We start from the raw sequence: 15,472 nt of genomic DNA on the forward strand, positions 1-15,472 counted from the left end.
CATATGAAGTCCTTAGAATAGCTGTCAGTAAATATTAGCTGCTTTAATATTTAATTCCTCTGAGCCCAGATCTCTTTATGTACAAAATAGAAATAAGAGTGCCTTCTCATTGGGTGGTTATGAGAGTTTAAGGAGATAATACATGAAAAAGCTCACGTAATACAAAAGTGATTCGATAAGTGTTAGAGATTTTATCAGATACTATTATTTTTATTGTCTTTCCAGCTCTCTTAGGCCAAACTACTCCACCTCTCTGGACCTCAGTTTCCCATTTTGTCAAGTGAGAGAGAGCACTAAATCACATGGCTTCTCCAGTATCAGAGCATAGGGGCCCACTGAACTGGGGGTTCAGGGGTCCCCTGAACTGGGGACCCATGTGGCCTGAAAGTCACTTGCAGCAAAGCACAAAAGTCACTTGCAGCTAAGCAGAGTCAGTAGCCTCAGAGCCTTGATTGGCCCAGTGTACCTCCAGTTCCCCCACATTTCTGTGCATAGCTCATTGAACAACTGGAAGGAGAAAAAAAGATGCCTTGCCTTTGCACGTATTATCTTGACCTGCACCATCCTATTAACACAGTGGCCCTTAACCACAGGTTCAGCACTCGAAATGTGACTAGGCCAAACTTAGATGAGCTATGGGTGTAAACTACATACCGAATCTCAAAAACTTAAAGATTTTAAAACCTTACTATACTTTTTTAACTGACTACCTGTTGAAATGATAATACTTTTGGTATATTGTGTTAAGATGGCATTAAAATTAATTTCACCTATTTTTTTACTTTTTTTAATGTGGCATTTTAATGAGAAAATTTAAGATTACATACATGTCCTGTGTTTGTGGCCCTCGATATTATCTCTCCTGGTTGGTACTGGTCTAGCCTTAGCTTCTCTGTCTCCCTACTTATGAGTCGCCTAATAAGAAATTCTTCTCCAAGGGACGCAGAAGGAATTTGAACTATTTGGGGTTAACTTTTTTAAAACAAAATAAAACACAGATGTTGACTATCCAGGTGGGGCATTAAATTTTAAGAGCCTCCAGGAATCTCCTCGCTTAAAGGGGCCCTGAATAAATATTAAATCCGCCAAGCCGCCAAAGCATCCCAAGATGTTAGCAGACTTATGAGCACCTGAGGTCTGACATCTGGACTCTGGCTGCCCAACCCATCTCTTGTCTTCTCTGTTGGAAAGGGATGGGCAACAGCTTTGGTTTCCTTTTAAAAGACAGTCACCACTGTTGAACACGCTTAGCGGTGTAGGACGGCTTTTTCTTACGGAGCCGGTCAGCGCTTAACATGTAAAACCGATTTCTCTTATCTCTGTCTCTCTGTGATACACCCACAGAGCTGGGTGCACTATTGCCTGGGAAGGCTGGAATGATATCTTCTTCAGATGTCCTCATTCATTCAAGATAGTCTTATCTCATGCCTACTACGCATCAGGCAATGAGCTGGTAAGACATGACTCTCTGTACTCCAGCTGGCTCACCATCTAGGAGGGAGGCACCAAGTAGTAATAATCTGATGGTTGACATTTATCAAACCCTCACTACATGCCAGGCAATGAGCCAAGCCTGTGACTCACATTATCTCAATGAATCCTCCCATAACCCTATGAGGTTGAGTACTGTTACAGTGTGGTCCATTTTACAGCTAAGACCAATGAGGCTGAGGATGACTGACTTGCCCCAGACACACAGCGAGCAATCAGTGGAGCCAAGGTTTGAACCAGGCATTCCAGCTCCAAACCTGTGCTTTGAACCTCCTCAGAAGCTGCAGAAAGTGTGATAACAAACATATAAGCAGTGTTCTCTGTAAAACAAGAGAACAGGGTACATCATTTTGCCTGAAAACAAATCAGTTGGTCTTACTCACCTAGAGATCCTACAGTTCAGATTATCTAGACTCAGTGTCACCAACTGGTAACTCACAGGGCTGAACCTGGCCCAAGGACGTTTTGTTTGCCTCACACACATGTGTGTGTTTCTCTTTAATTGTGCCAACATTTAAAAATCAGAAGATTTCACATTAAAATTTGGGGTATCTAGGGGCGCCTGGGTGGCTCAGTCAGTTGAGCGTCTGACTTCGGCTCAGGTCATGATCTCGCAGTCTGTGAGTTCGAGCCCCGCATCAAGCTCTGTGCTGACAGCTCGGAGCCTGGAGCCTGCTCCGGATTCTGTGTCTCCCTCTCTCTCTGCCCCTCCCCTGTTCATGCTCTGTCTCTCCCTCTGTCAAAAATAAATAAACATTAAAAAATTTTTTTTAATTTGGGGTATCTAGCTTCTCTCCTAGAAGACTGGCAATCTGGTGATACTAGGCTCAACATTCTGAGAGACTGGAGCACCAGCTGTCCCTTAGAGAAGGCACATGGACACTTCAGCTCACCACAGTTGCCACTGTGCTCTATTGCCTTCCCAACTCCAGTACCAATGATGAACTGCTACTTAACATCACATCTGCCCACTGTTTTTGCTGTGGCTTATAATAAAGAAATATTTTTAGTACCAAAGTGGGAAAACAAGAGACCAGGTAACCCCATGTACATTTTTTTGGTACAAATGAGGCATGTTTTCATATGTTTCCCAGGCAGACATCAAGCTTCTGTGATGGGTGTCTTTAGGCATTAGGGTTTGTGATCTGACCTAGATGAGAGGTAGGAAGACCTAGGCCAAGAGAGAATGAACGAACGAACTGGAACTCACACCTACACTTGCCTGTTTCGGGGGTAGCCTTTTGCCATTGTACTCATTTGCTTAGAAATGTACCCCAAGAGCAATATGGATATTGGGGCTCTCTTGCATCTCTCAGTACTTCTGGTAAACATTTGTAGCAAGAAGCTACAGTTATGGGAACCTGGGGTCTCTGTCCTATTGTTGGGGAGGGGAGTGGACTATGATTGCCCAATAGGGCACATGTTTGATCTGGGTCTTCTTTATTTTTTTATGTTTATTTATATATTTTGAGAGAGAGTGTGTAAAAGGGGGAAGGGGAGAGAGAGAGGGAGACAGAGGATCCGAAGTGGGGTCTGTTTTGGCAGCAGAGGGCCTGATGCGGGGCTCGAGCCCATGAACTGTGAGATCATGACCTGAGCCAAAGTTGGACACTTAACCAACTGAGCCACCCAGGCGCCCCTTGATCTGGGTCTTCTAAACCCCTTCGTCTTTCATGTAAACCAAGTTCCATCAGATCGCACACATTTCAATCTCAAGTCTTCATCTGAGCCAGGCTTTCCCAAGAGAACTCTTCTCAGCTACAGAGGTTTGAGCTGAGCCATTAGCCACATTTCCTGGAGCTCAGGTAGACTGTGGATCAGGAAGACCTTATTTTGATGTATATTGAATCTAAATCCCACCTCTTTTCTGTCAGCTCCAGTGGTGGTGTTAGTGGGGATCAAAAGAATTTTTACCAAGCTTTCCAACCATCAATGACAGACACCAAAGTGACCTTGATTTTAAATTCCAGCCACTGACTAGGTCTGCAAGGTTGCTATCTGTTTGGCACATCAACTCTTCTCCAACAGGAAGTTTAATGGCCAAATATGTCATCCGATAAAGCATGTCAGCTCATTAGCGGTTTTGTTCAGTTGCAGCCCTCATCCGCTTTTACAACCACAGAGATCCTGGCTCTTATCTTAATAGACCATATTTCTAAAGAAGTTACCTCCTGAAAGGTGTTGTTGATGGATTTAGGTGCCCAATCATTCAGCCAGACTAGAGAGCCCCCTCGAAGGGAACTTGACACGTAGTAAGCATTCAGGAAAATACCATTATTTGTGTATTTGTGGAAGAGGTGCATACATCCCACAGAGAGCCAATCCTGCTATTTTACAGAGAGAAGCCTAAAATCCAGAGATGCTGACATCACCAAGGTGTTTCCAAAATCAGGTGGTGACCCAGATCTAGACCTCAGGTGTCCTGATTCCAGTGCTCACTCCTGTACACTGCACATCTCCCAGCCCCAGGATAGACGGGGGTAGATGGGGGCACAGGATATGCACTCTACATCCAACTTCAGTGTCACTGATCCATTTCCCAGGCCCTCCCATTGGCCACCCCAGCATCTTCTACCTGTGCCTGTCAGAGTCTAGGAGTATAGGACTTGGCCTCCCAATTTCACATGCAGGCTGTGTGGCCAGGTTCTGGAACCACACCAGTTCTGACTATCCACATCTGTTTAATTGGAACAGTGACCCTCACCATCCTGTTTTCCTGGGTGGGGTGTTGTGATCATCAAATAAGATCAGGTGGACTTAAGACTCTAAAGTAGGGAACTTGGTTGTTCCTCTGTTTTGTGGGAGTCAGTATGGTTGAGTGGGAAAACATTAGACTGAGGAATAGGGGCCAAACAACCATGGTTTTGAAACTCAGCTCTCTGTATGTGACCCCAAAAAACATCTCATCTCTCCAAGCCCCATTTTCCATACCAAAATTAAGTGAGAACATCCATTTTGCCATATAATATAACAACACTATAACTAAAAGCCAATATTTATTGAGATTTTAGTCTGCTAAACATTCTCCTTGAATTATTTCACTTATTTACCAACTCAGTGTGGTACTATTATTCCCCCTCGTGAGGAAATTGAGGCCAGAGAATTTACCCAAGCTCAGGAACAGCAGAGCTCACAAGAGCTACTATGTTTCCAAATCTTAAAGGCTATGAGTCTATTCACGGTGATCAAGCCTAGGTCAAAAGGGAATCCCTCCTAACTTCTGAACCACAAGGATCAGCCAAACACTGGTGATCCTTCAAGTCACAAAACCATGTCCTCATGAAGTCTGACTTGGGTTGCCAGGCTCACCTTCCCACGCTTTAATCTGGGGGATTACAGAAGCCCTGAATTTCTGAATGAAACCATCCTTCTCTGCAAGCAACTGGGCTATCTGATGCCTAACACCCCCATTCTGACACAGATCAAAGATGAGAGGAGAGGAAGAGGGGAGGGAATAATTGTCATGCACTATTTAAGGTCTCTGGTTCCAGAATGGTTCTGGTCTGCTCAGGATTTCCTCTCCCTCCATCCCCTGCCCCGCTGCCCATCCACCCCCTGTCATTCAAGGGTTCTGTTTTTCCACTGGCTGAACTTTACCTTGGGCTTTCTGAGGACAAATCTCACAGCTTTCCTTCGCTTCCCCACCCCCACAAAAAGCCAGGTGGCCACAGGCCTGGGAATACTTAGCGTCTCTCCTCTCTGTGCCGTGAATGCCACTGTTAGGGGATAAGGTTTACATGCACATAAATCAGAACTGGGTGTTGGGCCACATGGACCATTCTTTCTGTGGCAGCCAAACCATCCGGGGCTCACAGATGGCTATAAGTGCATCAGGAGAGGTTCTTTAGGTCCCCTTCCCTCCTCCAGACATTAATATTTCAGCCACCGAGCAAAACATCCTCTTAGTTCCACCACGGCTGAGATGGACACCTTGTAACCTCCTGTCAAACACTATTTAATGAGTCCCTTTAGCTAGAATCAATACATACCGGTCTACTCCAGCCTGTCAGAGATTAACATAGGAAAACAGATCCCTGAACCCATGTAACCTCTGAGAGGGTATACAACTCACCCAGGACGTGCTAGTGACCTGCCAGCTCTTCCAGCCCACTCCTAGCACTGTGGGTAACCAGGAAGATGGTAAGGGTAGTGAATGCATGGGCCTGCCCACGTGGAGAAGGGATGGTAAAGTGGTGTAAAGTTAAAGAACCACTCTCAGAAGAGTGAAGAATAGTGATCTGCTATGGTCCATGAGCTATTTTTAGCACTTCAGTAAGCCAACCCAAATCATACAATAAATGATCCAATAAGAAAGCTTCTCAGGCTTAAGAAGATACCAGGTTTCTTTGCTTTGGGCTGCAATTAGTTTGTGTGTTAGCTAATTATGTCAGAAAAATGACTGGCTAGCATCGGCCATTATAAATATCTTTTAACTGGTTTTTGTGGAAAAATAATTGACACACAAAAATGGGATGGTTAATTTATCCAAACATGGAATCCATGGAGGGAAAGGTAATAAAAATAGTCCTTGGCATTGACAAGGCTGGAATCGCCGGTTCAGTGGAAGGAGCACTGGCAAAGGGATCAGACATAGGGTCTGAGGCTTGGTTTTGTTAGGACCATACGGCAATAAAATCGGGGGCAGCAGGGGAGGACAGAGCTGGCGAGGCTGGCTATGGAAGAAAACCAAAGAGAAGCATCCCGAGGGGAACCCTGGCAGCAGGGAGTCCAAAAACCCATGTGGAGGAAGCTGCAAAAGGAGAAGCTCCAAGGCTAAGGAGTCCTAGCCCTTGGTCTACACCGATTCAGAATACAACTTTTGCATAGACTCCATTTCTTAGAGGTATGATCTTGGACAAGCAATTTCATGCCTCTAGCATCAGATCGCTCCCCAGGCAGCTGGGATGGGTGGTATCCACCTCACAGGGTGACTGATACACACGCGAGGATTTTGGTGCAGTGCCTGGAGCATAATACATACCTCTCAGGGAAAGGTGGTTGTCATTTTTGGTGATCCTCTTCTGAAGTGACATTTAGAGTCTCCAAGCTTTTTTTCCTCTGGAAGCATGATGGAGCACCATGGTCAGAAGATGGGACTGGACTTATTTAGCAAGTAGTGCAGACAGCCCAACAGGTCCTTCCCCTCTCAGAGGGGTTAGATGTGTCCCTCTGGGTGGTACACAGCCCTTAGGTCTCTCCCAGCTCAAGAATGACTCACTCTGGGAATTTCCCATGCAGCTTTGGAGAATTTGATTTTTACTAAAGATGGTGTTTTCAGCATGTTCACAATTTGGGCAAGGTGTGACTATTTTGCACCAGTGCTAGGGAGTGGGCAGGGAAATGGGACCAAATGAGACCTCAAGAACGGGAAGTTATTGAGGGTGTTCAAAGCTGAGGGGACAGCATGGGGCAAGACCCAGACAGAATCTGAACAGCAGGAGCTAGAAGGGCGTGGTGAGAGGGTGACGAAGAGGGAGGCAGGGGTAAGACTGGCCCTCTTTGGAAACATTTATGACACTTCATCCCAAGAGTTCAATGAAGGGTTTTAAGCAAGACAGTGAAACTGTCTCTTAAATCAGCACTTCAAGCTCCCATACTGACCCCAACATGTTTCTTGACTAGAACCCACCATGCTTGCCTCTCCGCAGTCCATCCATTCCCAGCCACGCACCATCCAAATGCACCAGCAAGGGCAGTAGGGCGACACAAAGGGAGGAGTTCTCTCACTGTCACCATGAGTCTGGCCAGGGCCAGGCAACGAGGGGACATCTTTGAGGCAGCACGTGTCTTCAACATACAGCCACATGTGTCTAGACCTGAGCTCATGACAAACCCCAAAGCCAAGCAACTTAATGTGATGAAAGGCCCCTTGCTTACTGTGAAACCAAAAAAATAAAACCATCTTCAACTGAATGACTCCCAAGCTGCAACAAGTCAAGAGCCATGGCTTTTGGGGGCACTTAAGCCCTTCTCTCCCTATAAAAATGCTCCCATCAATTTGGTCCAAGTGGCCCTAGTTTCGCTCCCTTTCAGAGGGACAAAAGGATAAGCAAAAAGGAAAACCTCAGACAATCACTAAAAATGATAAACTGTGTTGCCATTTGAGAGAAGCATGAAGTCTCTCCAGCACAAGGCTGTAATAGTTCTTCTATCCCTTCGTGTTGCACATCTGAAAAGAACCATGTGAACAAAGCCACTCTGGAGGGCAAACTGGCAGGTGCTGTTAAAATGTAAAATGCACCTACCTATGTCCAAGAATTCCAGTTGCACATCTGCCATGAAGAAATATTTGCACACGTGAACAAGAGAATGAGACAACTATCTATTGCAGTGCTTTTTGTAAACATGAAAAGTTGTTAGAGGGGCACCTGGGTGGCTCAGTTGGTTAAGCGTCCGACTTTCAGCTCAGGTCATGATCTCCCCGCTCATGAGTTTGAGCTCCACGTCAGGCTCTGTGCCGAGAGGTCAAAGCCTGGAGCCCACTTCTGATTCTGTCTCCCTCTCTCGCTGTCCCTTTCCCACTCATGCTGTGTCTCATTCTCTCAAAAATAATTAAAAAAAATTTTTTTAAACATTGTTAGAAACCTAGACATCTGTCAATAGGGAAATGGCCAAACAAATACATCCTACAGGGATATATATTATAGTAATATAATAGTATATAGTAATATATAACATATAGTATGACAAATGATATAATATAAGGCAATTAGCATATAGTATAGTAGTTGATTATACTTTAGAGCCAGGCTGCTGGATTTTAAATACAGGCTTTGCTACTATCTTGAACAAGTTACCTAATTTTTCTAAGCCTCAGTTTCCTCATCCATAAAATGGAGATGACAGAATAGCACACCTGCCTCATAGGATTATCGAGAGTATTAAATGAGTTAATGCACGTTACCTCCTTAGAATGGTGCCCAGCATACAGTAACCACTCTATGCTTGTTAGCTTTTTAATTATAATTAATTGCAATCCCTTGGAATACTATACATAGAATGAAGCAGATCTATAGGTATATTTGCTGAGAACAAGACCTAATACATATTGTTCGGTTACAACAAGCAGAATGCTATATGCAATATTCCACTATTTATGGTATTCTACTGTTCCTGTGTCTAAGGGAAAAACTACTATACATTTTCCTTGGGTACCTACATATGTAAATGCATCAGGAGGAAAAGATCCAGAGAAGCTAGAATGAGAGAAAGTGCTCAAAAAGGACGTTACCCTTATATAATTTTAGACAGATGATAGATGATTAGATAGATAGATAGATAGATAGATAGATAGATAGATAGATATGGATGGGTGACTGGCGATGAATGGACGATGGATAGATGGAGGGATACACATGTACACACAGATACATACATACATGGGTGTAGAATGTATTTACATAATACTTGTGACTTTTAAAATGTGGAGAAAAAAATTAAAAGGCCAAGGTGTTGCAAATTATTATTCCCCTTTTATAAATGAGGAAACCAAAGCTTAAAGACGTCCAATAACATGCCTAAGTGCACACCACCAACAAGCCCCAGAGGAAGGATTTAAACCCAGCTCTGCCCACCGCAAGGCCTTTCCACCACCCCAGGCTGCCTCTCAAGGCCACCCAGGAGGTGACGATGACAAAGGCTAGAAGAAGGGGCCTCCTTGTCCATACTGGCTGGAATGGTAAAAGCCAAATGCAATGGAGAATTGTGTTGTTGTTTTTGTTTTTAATTAATGAACCTGTTGGAATGTGCCATTCAGCAGTGGAGCTGAATAGTTCCTGCTGTTCCTGCAAAACAAACAAAAGTCCCTCCACCCAAGCCACTTCTGTGGCCACTTTTCTAGCCTTATCTATCCAGGGACTGTGAAAGGGACACAGAACCGTGGGAGAGGCACCTTCTCCAGCCAGCCAGGACCCAGTCTCTGGTGTTCCTGCCACCACACCAGCCATCTACATAGAGTGGGCACCTCATCCTGGGCAGCCCCAACTCATCCCCATCTAGAAGAGGAAGGGTCGTAAAGCCCAAGATGTCTGGTCTCCATTAGCTTTACTTCTCCTGGGTCTCAGGGCGATAAACTGAGTCATTACTTTACTTTGACTTGTGGTTTTGAGGGTCTCTTTCATAGCCAAAGAACATTAGAAATTTTTCTTTATTTTTCTCTATTTATGCCCTAAAATGATAACAATAATAACAATAATAACAGTAATAATAATAATTTCTCCCTCCTAGAAGATGATGTTTACTTAAAACCTCAGGTCATTCTGGCTCTCTTCATACTTTTTTTTTTAACTTTTCTCTCTTTTTTAAAAAATTATTTAAATTCAAGTTAGTTAAAACACGGTATTGTACTGGTTTCAGGAGTAGAACCCAGTGATTCATCACTTACATATGACACCCAGTGCTCATCCCAACAAGTGCCCTTCTTAGTACCCATCACCCATTTAGCCCATCCCCCACCCACCTCCCCTGCAGCAACCCTCAGTTTATTCTCTGTCTTTAAGAGTCTCTTATGGTTTGCCTCCCTCTCTGTTTTTATCTTATTTTTCCTTCCATTCCCTTATGTTCATCTGTTTTGTTTCTTAAATTCCATATATGAGTGAAATTATATGACATACTTTTAATGACAACTTCCCCAAATTAATAAGTAAAGCATTCTTCAAATATTAACCCTTCATTCCACTTCAGTCCAAGGAAGGGTCTTTTGCCTTAGCATATCAAGAGTAAATGAAATTTGAAAAGGTTTTGAAGAACTGCATGACTAAGAAGGAATTAGCCTTAGCATTTAGTAACTGGGTGACCTTGGACAAGCACAACCTTTCCCAGACTTGATGTTTTCCATCTGAAAAAATGGGTGTGATACCTACTCTTAAGGTTGCTGGGTGGATGAAAGACACAGGATCTGTGAAGTGCTTGCACCTAGTAGGGGTCTGGGAGATGTCTCTTCCTTCCTATGTAGTGCAGTTCTCCTCTTTCTAGAGTTCCCGAGATTCAGAAAGCCTGGGTCCTCTCCCCAAGTGGCTGGCTCCTCTCTGAAGTCTGAACCTTTTTATTTTCCTTAGGTCACAAAGCCCAGTGAGGAGTGTAATTGTGTGTGTGTGTGTGTGTGTGTGTGTGTGTGTGTGTGTGTGTGTGTATGAGAGAGAGAGAGAGAGAGAGAATAGATCTGGCTTCTTTGAAAATGGCTTCTTTGCTAAAACCACAACCTCAGATCTGATACCAAAAGAATCTGCTGGCATTGGTCCCTGTCAAAACAATTTGGAGATATCCAGAGACTGTCCTCCAGGGCTGGCAGCGGGCCCCCAAGCTGAGCCTCACTCTTGAATTCCCAACAGTCTCAGGAGGCAGGCCCCCAACACTCTATGGCACAGCCCCATTCCTCTATGCAAAGGAGGCTGGAGAGAAGGGCTTGGCATTCTGAAGCAAAATTCTCTCTCTCTATTGCCCGCCTCCTGCAGAAACCACACACACACACACACACACACACACACACACACACACACACACCAATTTTCAGAAGGCTCTTGGCACTGCCTGCCCCTTCCTGAGCTGGACCGAGCTGCTGGAGCAGGATCTAGCCAGCCAAGGCTGCCTTCTTCATTCCCAGCCCCCTCCTCTCCCTCCTCCAGAGTCAAGGTTTTGTCAGGAGTTTCAGGGGCAATGACTGGTGGGGAGGGGGCCACAGACATCCTGGCTGCTGCCAAGTCCTTTTCTTTCCCCCACAGTATGTTTTATAAGCCAGCATGTAGTTTATTCTTCTCCTAAACACTTCACTAGGGTGCAGGGCCTGGAGTTGCCATAGAAACACCTTTTAACTCCTCCCCACCCAGAAAGCAGTGCCAGTCCCCAGGGTTTGGGGGGAGAAAGGCAAAAAGAGACACCTGTGGATGAGGAGAAAAGAGAGGGAAGACCATGGGGGGTTCTTTAGACAGGGCCAAGTCAGGCATGCGGCGCCCTTTGCCCGGCAACATGGCAGCCGGCCACAAAGAGAAAACAGCCAGGAAGGTTCTGGAAGAGGAAGCTGGTGGTCTGGCTTGAGCGTCTTTAATGGGCTACAGCGTTGATTAGTGGGGTCGTAAGGGTCAAGAAGGATGGGGAGCTTCTACACATCTCCTTCACTGAGAGGACAGGCAGAGCTGCAACCCAGACTGGAAACCAGAAAGGCCACAAGCAAGAAAAAACTGGGAGCCACCTACTGGACACCGGCAGAGTAGTGTAAGGCAGTGGAGGTCAACAAGCAAGCAGCCCACATCCACACCTCCCATTTTTAAAAGCATTATCTCATCCCCACCACTAGTGCAGTGCACCAAAGCTAGGCAGGACGATTTGGAGTGGTGCCAGCATATCGAAGATTTTTTGTTTCTTTTTTATTTTTGCTACCACAATGTTCTGGTATGTGGGTACTTCCTGGCAACTTAGCCTTTTCTCTGGGCAGTTTTTTGAGGGAGGAGATTTCTTGAAGAAATCCAGAGGAATCACAAGAAACTTTCTGCATCAGCCCGGACCCACAGCAGGAAATCTAAACAATAAACAGAGTCCATCAGCGCAGCCATTAAAAGCAGGGTCTCCTTGCTGCTCTTTCCACTGTTTTCTGGTGAACTTGCAGGGTGAAAACCCAAAAGCCAAGGGCAAGGGGGAGGCATGAGGTTCCCCTCTCCCTGCACACCAAAAAATCCAAGTGAACACACCCAAACCATTGTCAAGCAGAAGAGGACGCCCTGACTCCACCTGTCAGCCTCCTGGACTCCTCACTAACCCAAACCAGACCCCACCAGCGGCAGCAAGAGTGGCTTCCAACACTACCCAGGTGGGAATGTCACCAAAGGGGTGAGGATGGAGGAGGGACAGGCCAAGTGGAATTTGGGTGGGGGCGGTCAGAGGAGAAAGAGGAAAACCTTCCAGGTCTCAGGCAGCCCGAAAGAATCCTTCAGGCAATCCACAAACCAAGGGGCCAGCCAGATTCCCCGGGGAATGGGAAGGGTGCACAGCATGGGCCCCAGGAAACTCTAACAAGGGTGACCCCAGGTCACATAAACACCCACGCCTGCCAACTGGACTGACCTTCTGGTCACCACAGCCACCTCCCTGACTTCTCCTAGGCTCAGCGGGGCCCACCAGCAGTGCCCCTCCCAACTCTAGCTGCCTCCCTTGCCAGGCTCCTGTCTCCTCCCCCTCCGCCCCTGCAGCACACTTGTGGAGGCCCTCACCCAGGACCCAGTGGAAAATTTTCCTTCTTCTTTATGACTTAAAACACACACGCTCCATTCTTCACCTCTGAATCGACACAGGCAGAGGGCAGCTAGACTGTGCCCCACCCCATCCCAGCCCAAATACACACACACACACACACACACACACACACACACACAGCAGGGGCCACTGGACTTGCATGCTTTATGAGCTGGAAAGGAGAGGAGAGATGTTTTCCAGCTGCTACTCCACCTCTGGCCATCCAAACACAAGTGTCCCAAAACACTCCCAAACAAGTTCTCCCAGGACACTCGAAAGGCCCTGGATAGAAACTGGTTCTACTTCTTACTGAGTCTCTAACCAAGACACTAACTCCAGTTTGGAATCATCACCATGATGTGACCCTTGGCATCTTTGTTCTTTTGGTGACAAATCTGTTTCCCACTGCTCCTTCTCCCCCTCCCCACACACAGTCAAGGGGGAAAAAAAATAGCCTTCCTGTGAATTCTCACAGCTATGTGATAAGTGATCCCTCACACACGCCGCCTCCTGCTTGCTATCAACACTCTCAAATACAGTTCCTCCAGGGAAGGGTCAACCCCACAGCTTTCTTCTCATTTTCCCCCCTTAAATCCACTCAAACTTGGCAGTCCAAGAAGCTCGGTTAGCAGTTGCTTGGGAAGTGGGAGACTGCGTTGGGTCTCAGTGAAAGGAATGAACTTCATGGGTGCAGGAGAAAATGCAAACTCAGAAAACTTCAAGATTCTCCTGCAACTTTGTGCACATGGCTGGCAACTTTTTTTCAAACTATTGAACATCCCAATACTTTAGTTGGTTGGCATTCCAAGTTTTAGGAATCCTTTCCCACCCTTCTCCCCCAGCACTGCCTCTCGTGATAGTGAAAAGGGAAATGTTCCAGATGTCAAAAGGACCAACAGGAGAGCAAAGGCTGCAAGGGGTTCCCTCAGCCACCGCGGGTTTTCTCTGCAGGGCATCTGCGCCTTCAGCCGTGCCAGGTCCTCCGACCGAAGAAACTGGGTTTTGCCACCCCACCCCAAGCTGAGGCAGAGAAAAGGAGCCGAGCTCGCCATGCCACCCGGAGCTGCGCCGGGGTCAGGACTGCAGCGCGAGAGCCGGCACCGCGGGGGCTCTGGCGGGGACACCCGGAGCGCTTACCGATGTCAGAGTTGCAGAAGGCGTCCTGGGGGTGGCTGGGCGAGCATGTGCACGCCTCGGCGCCCCAGTGCCCCAGGCTCCAGCTGCCCAGGAGCACGACTAGCCCGAGCCAGGGAGTCATCGCCGCTGCCGCTGCTGAGGCTGCTGCTCGCCTCTCCAAAGTTGAAGCGCGCGCCGCTGGAGGGGCCGCTGCAGCCCGAGCTCGCCTGCCCGGCCGTGCGGGGCAACTTTGACCTCGGGCGCGCTGCCCTCGGAGTGCCCACCGCACGGGATGGGGTGCAGCGAGGCTGCCTCGGAGCTGGCGCACGACTCTGCGGGCCGGCGGTCTCTCCGCGAAGGAGCAGGAGCTGGGGCGGAGCAGAAGGAGGAGAAGCCGTCTGAGCGCCCGCCCGCTGCCCGCTCTGCGCCGCTGCCGGGCGGCCGAGTGATATAGCGCGGGTCCCCCGGGCACCCCCTCTCGGGCACGCGGGGCCCGCCCCCACCGACCAATGGCAGAGCCGCATTACCTCATCGGCCCTCCGAAGGGGGCGGGGCCGGGGGCGCGGGCCGACGGGGCGGGGCCGCCCCGGACCGTTCAGATCCTTATAGGGAATAATGCGGCTGTGGGCACAGGAGTGGGTGAACCGGAACGCGCTCGGGACCTACGCTTCGCGGAGGGGCCCCCGGAGTGGCGCTCGCGTGTCCCATCTCTCTGGTACCCTGACCACACACCCACCCTTCTCTCTGCGCACTTCTGATCCAAACCACGGTCGACTGCCACCAACCCGTCCTCGGGTCAGAGGCGGTCCTGGCCTTGGAGACCCTGACTGCGCCTGGTGGAAAGGCTAAGGAAAAAGGCCAAATTCTCCGCCTTCTCTGGAGAGAGCAGGGTCAGAGGGGAAAGAGCCAGCTGACGACCTACGCCCCCACCCCCGACTTTCCTGGATGTGAGGAAGCCATCTGCCCTTTGGAGCTGGCTATAATGGACTGTGGTTTCTCCAGGCTCACCCAGAGTAAACCGTGAAGGCATTCAACAAACACTGTTCTGGATGTTGTAATGAACAAAACAGATTCCTTGCTTGCATGAAAGTTGCAGGCAATGCATCAGTGAATTCACGAATGCATTGGGTAATGTTCTATGGTGATAGTACCATGAAGAAACAAAACTTAGTAATGGGTTAGAAATCACTGGGGAGGGCACCGCTTTCTATGTGCCAGTAAGAGAAGGTATCTCTAAGGAGGTGACGTTCTAGCTGAGATGTGAGCAGGGAAAAAGGAGTGGGAGGAACTCCTGTGGAAATCTGGGAGGAGAGAACACCAGTCAGGGAGAACAGCAAGTGCAAAGGCCCTGAGTTTATTTGAAAAGCAGTGAGTAGAAAGGGCAGGAGGAATGGTAACCCCACCAAGGCCAGACAAGTCTCCACCCTTCAGAAAGGAATTTGGGGGTGGACTGATCCCACCCTGCAGTAACACCAGATTCTGGAGAGCTATCCAGGATCCTAGACTACTAGCTGTAATGGATGATTGCCGATAACTAATACTATAACTATCCTGATTATTGAGTAACATCTTGATTCTGCCTTATATTTTCCATGCCACACCTCATTATATCTCACAAAATTTCTTTTAGATAGGAAAAGCA

The 15,472-nt window shown here is 47.5% G+C and overlaps 2 protein-coding genes across 3 annotated transcripts in view; one reads left to right on the forward strand and one right to left on the reverse strand.

The window, feature by feature from the left end:
• TIMP3 (TIMP metallopeptidase inhibitor 3) overlaps positions 1–14,265 on the reverse strand; it is a 59,175-nt gene extending 44,910 nt beyond the window's left edge. The window contains exon 1 of the mRNA XM_025926830.2: positions 13,852–14,265. Coding sequence (XP_025782615.1) covers positions 13,852–13,972 — 121 coding nt within the window. The 5' untranslated portion in view covers positions 13,973–14,265. The remainder of the gene's footprint in view (positions 1–13,851) is intronic.
• The window catches only part of SYN3 (synapsin III), a 467,188-nt gene that overhangs the window by 206,068 nt on the left and 245,648 nt on the right, over positions 1–15,472 (forward strand). The window lies entirely within an intron of this gene.

The sequence above is a fragment of the Puma concolor genome, chromosome B4 (genome assembly GCF_028749965.1).
Source record: "Puma concolor isolate L17-30 chromosome B4, mPumCon1.1.hap2, whole genome shotgun sequence".
In the NCBI taxonomy this organism is placed as follows: domain Eukaryota; kingdom Metazoa; phylum Chordata; class Mammalia; order Carnivora; family Felidae; genus Puma; species Puma concolor.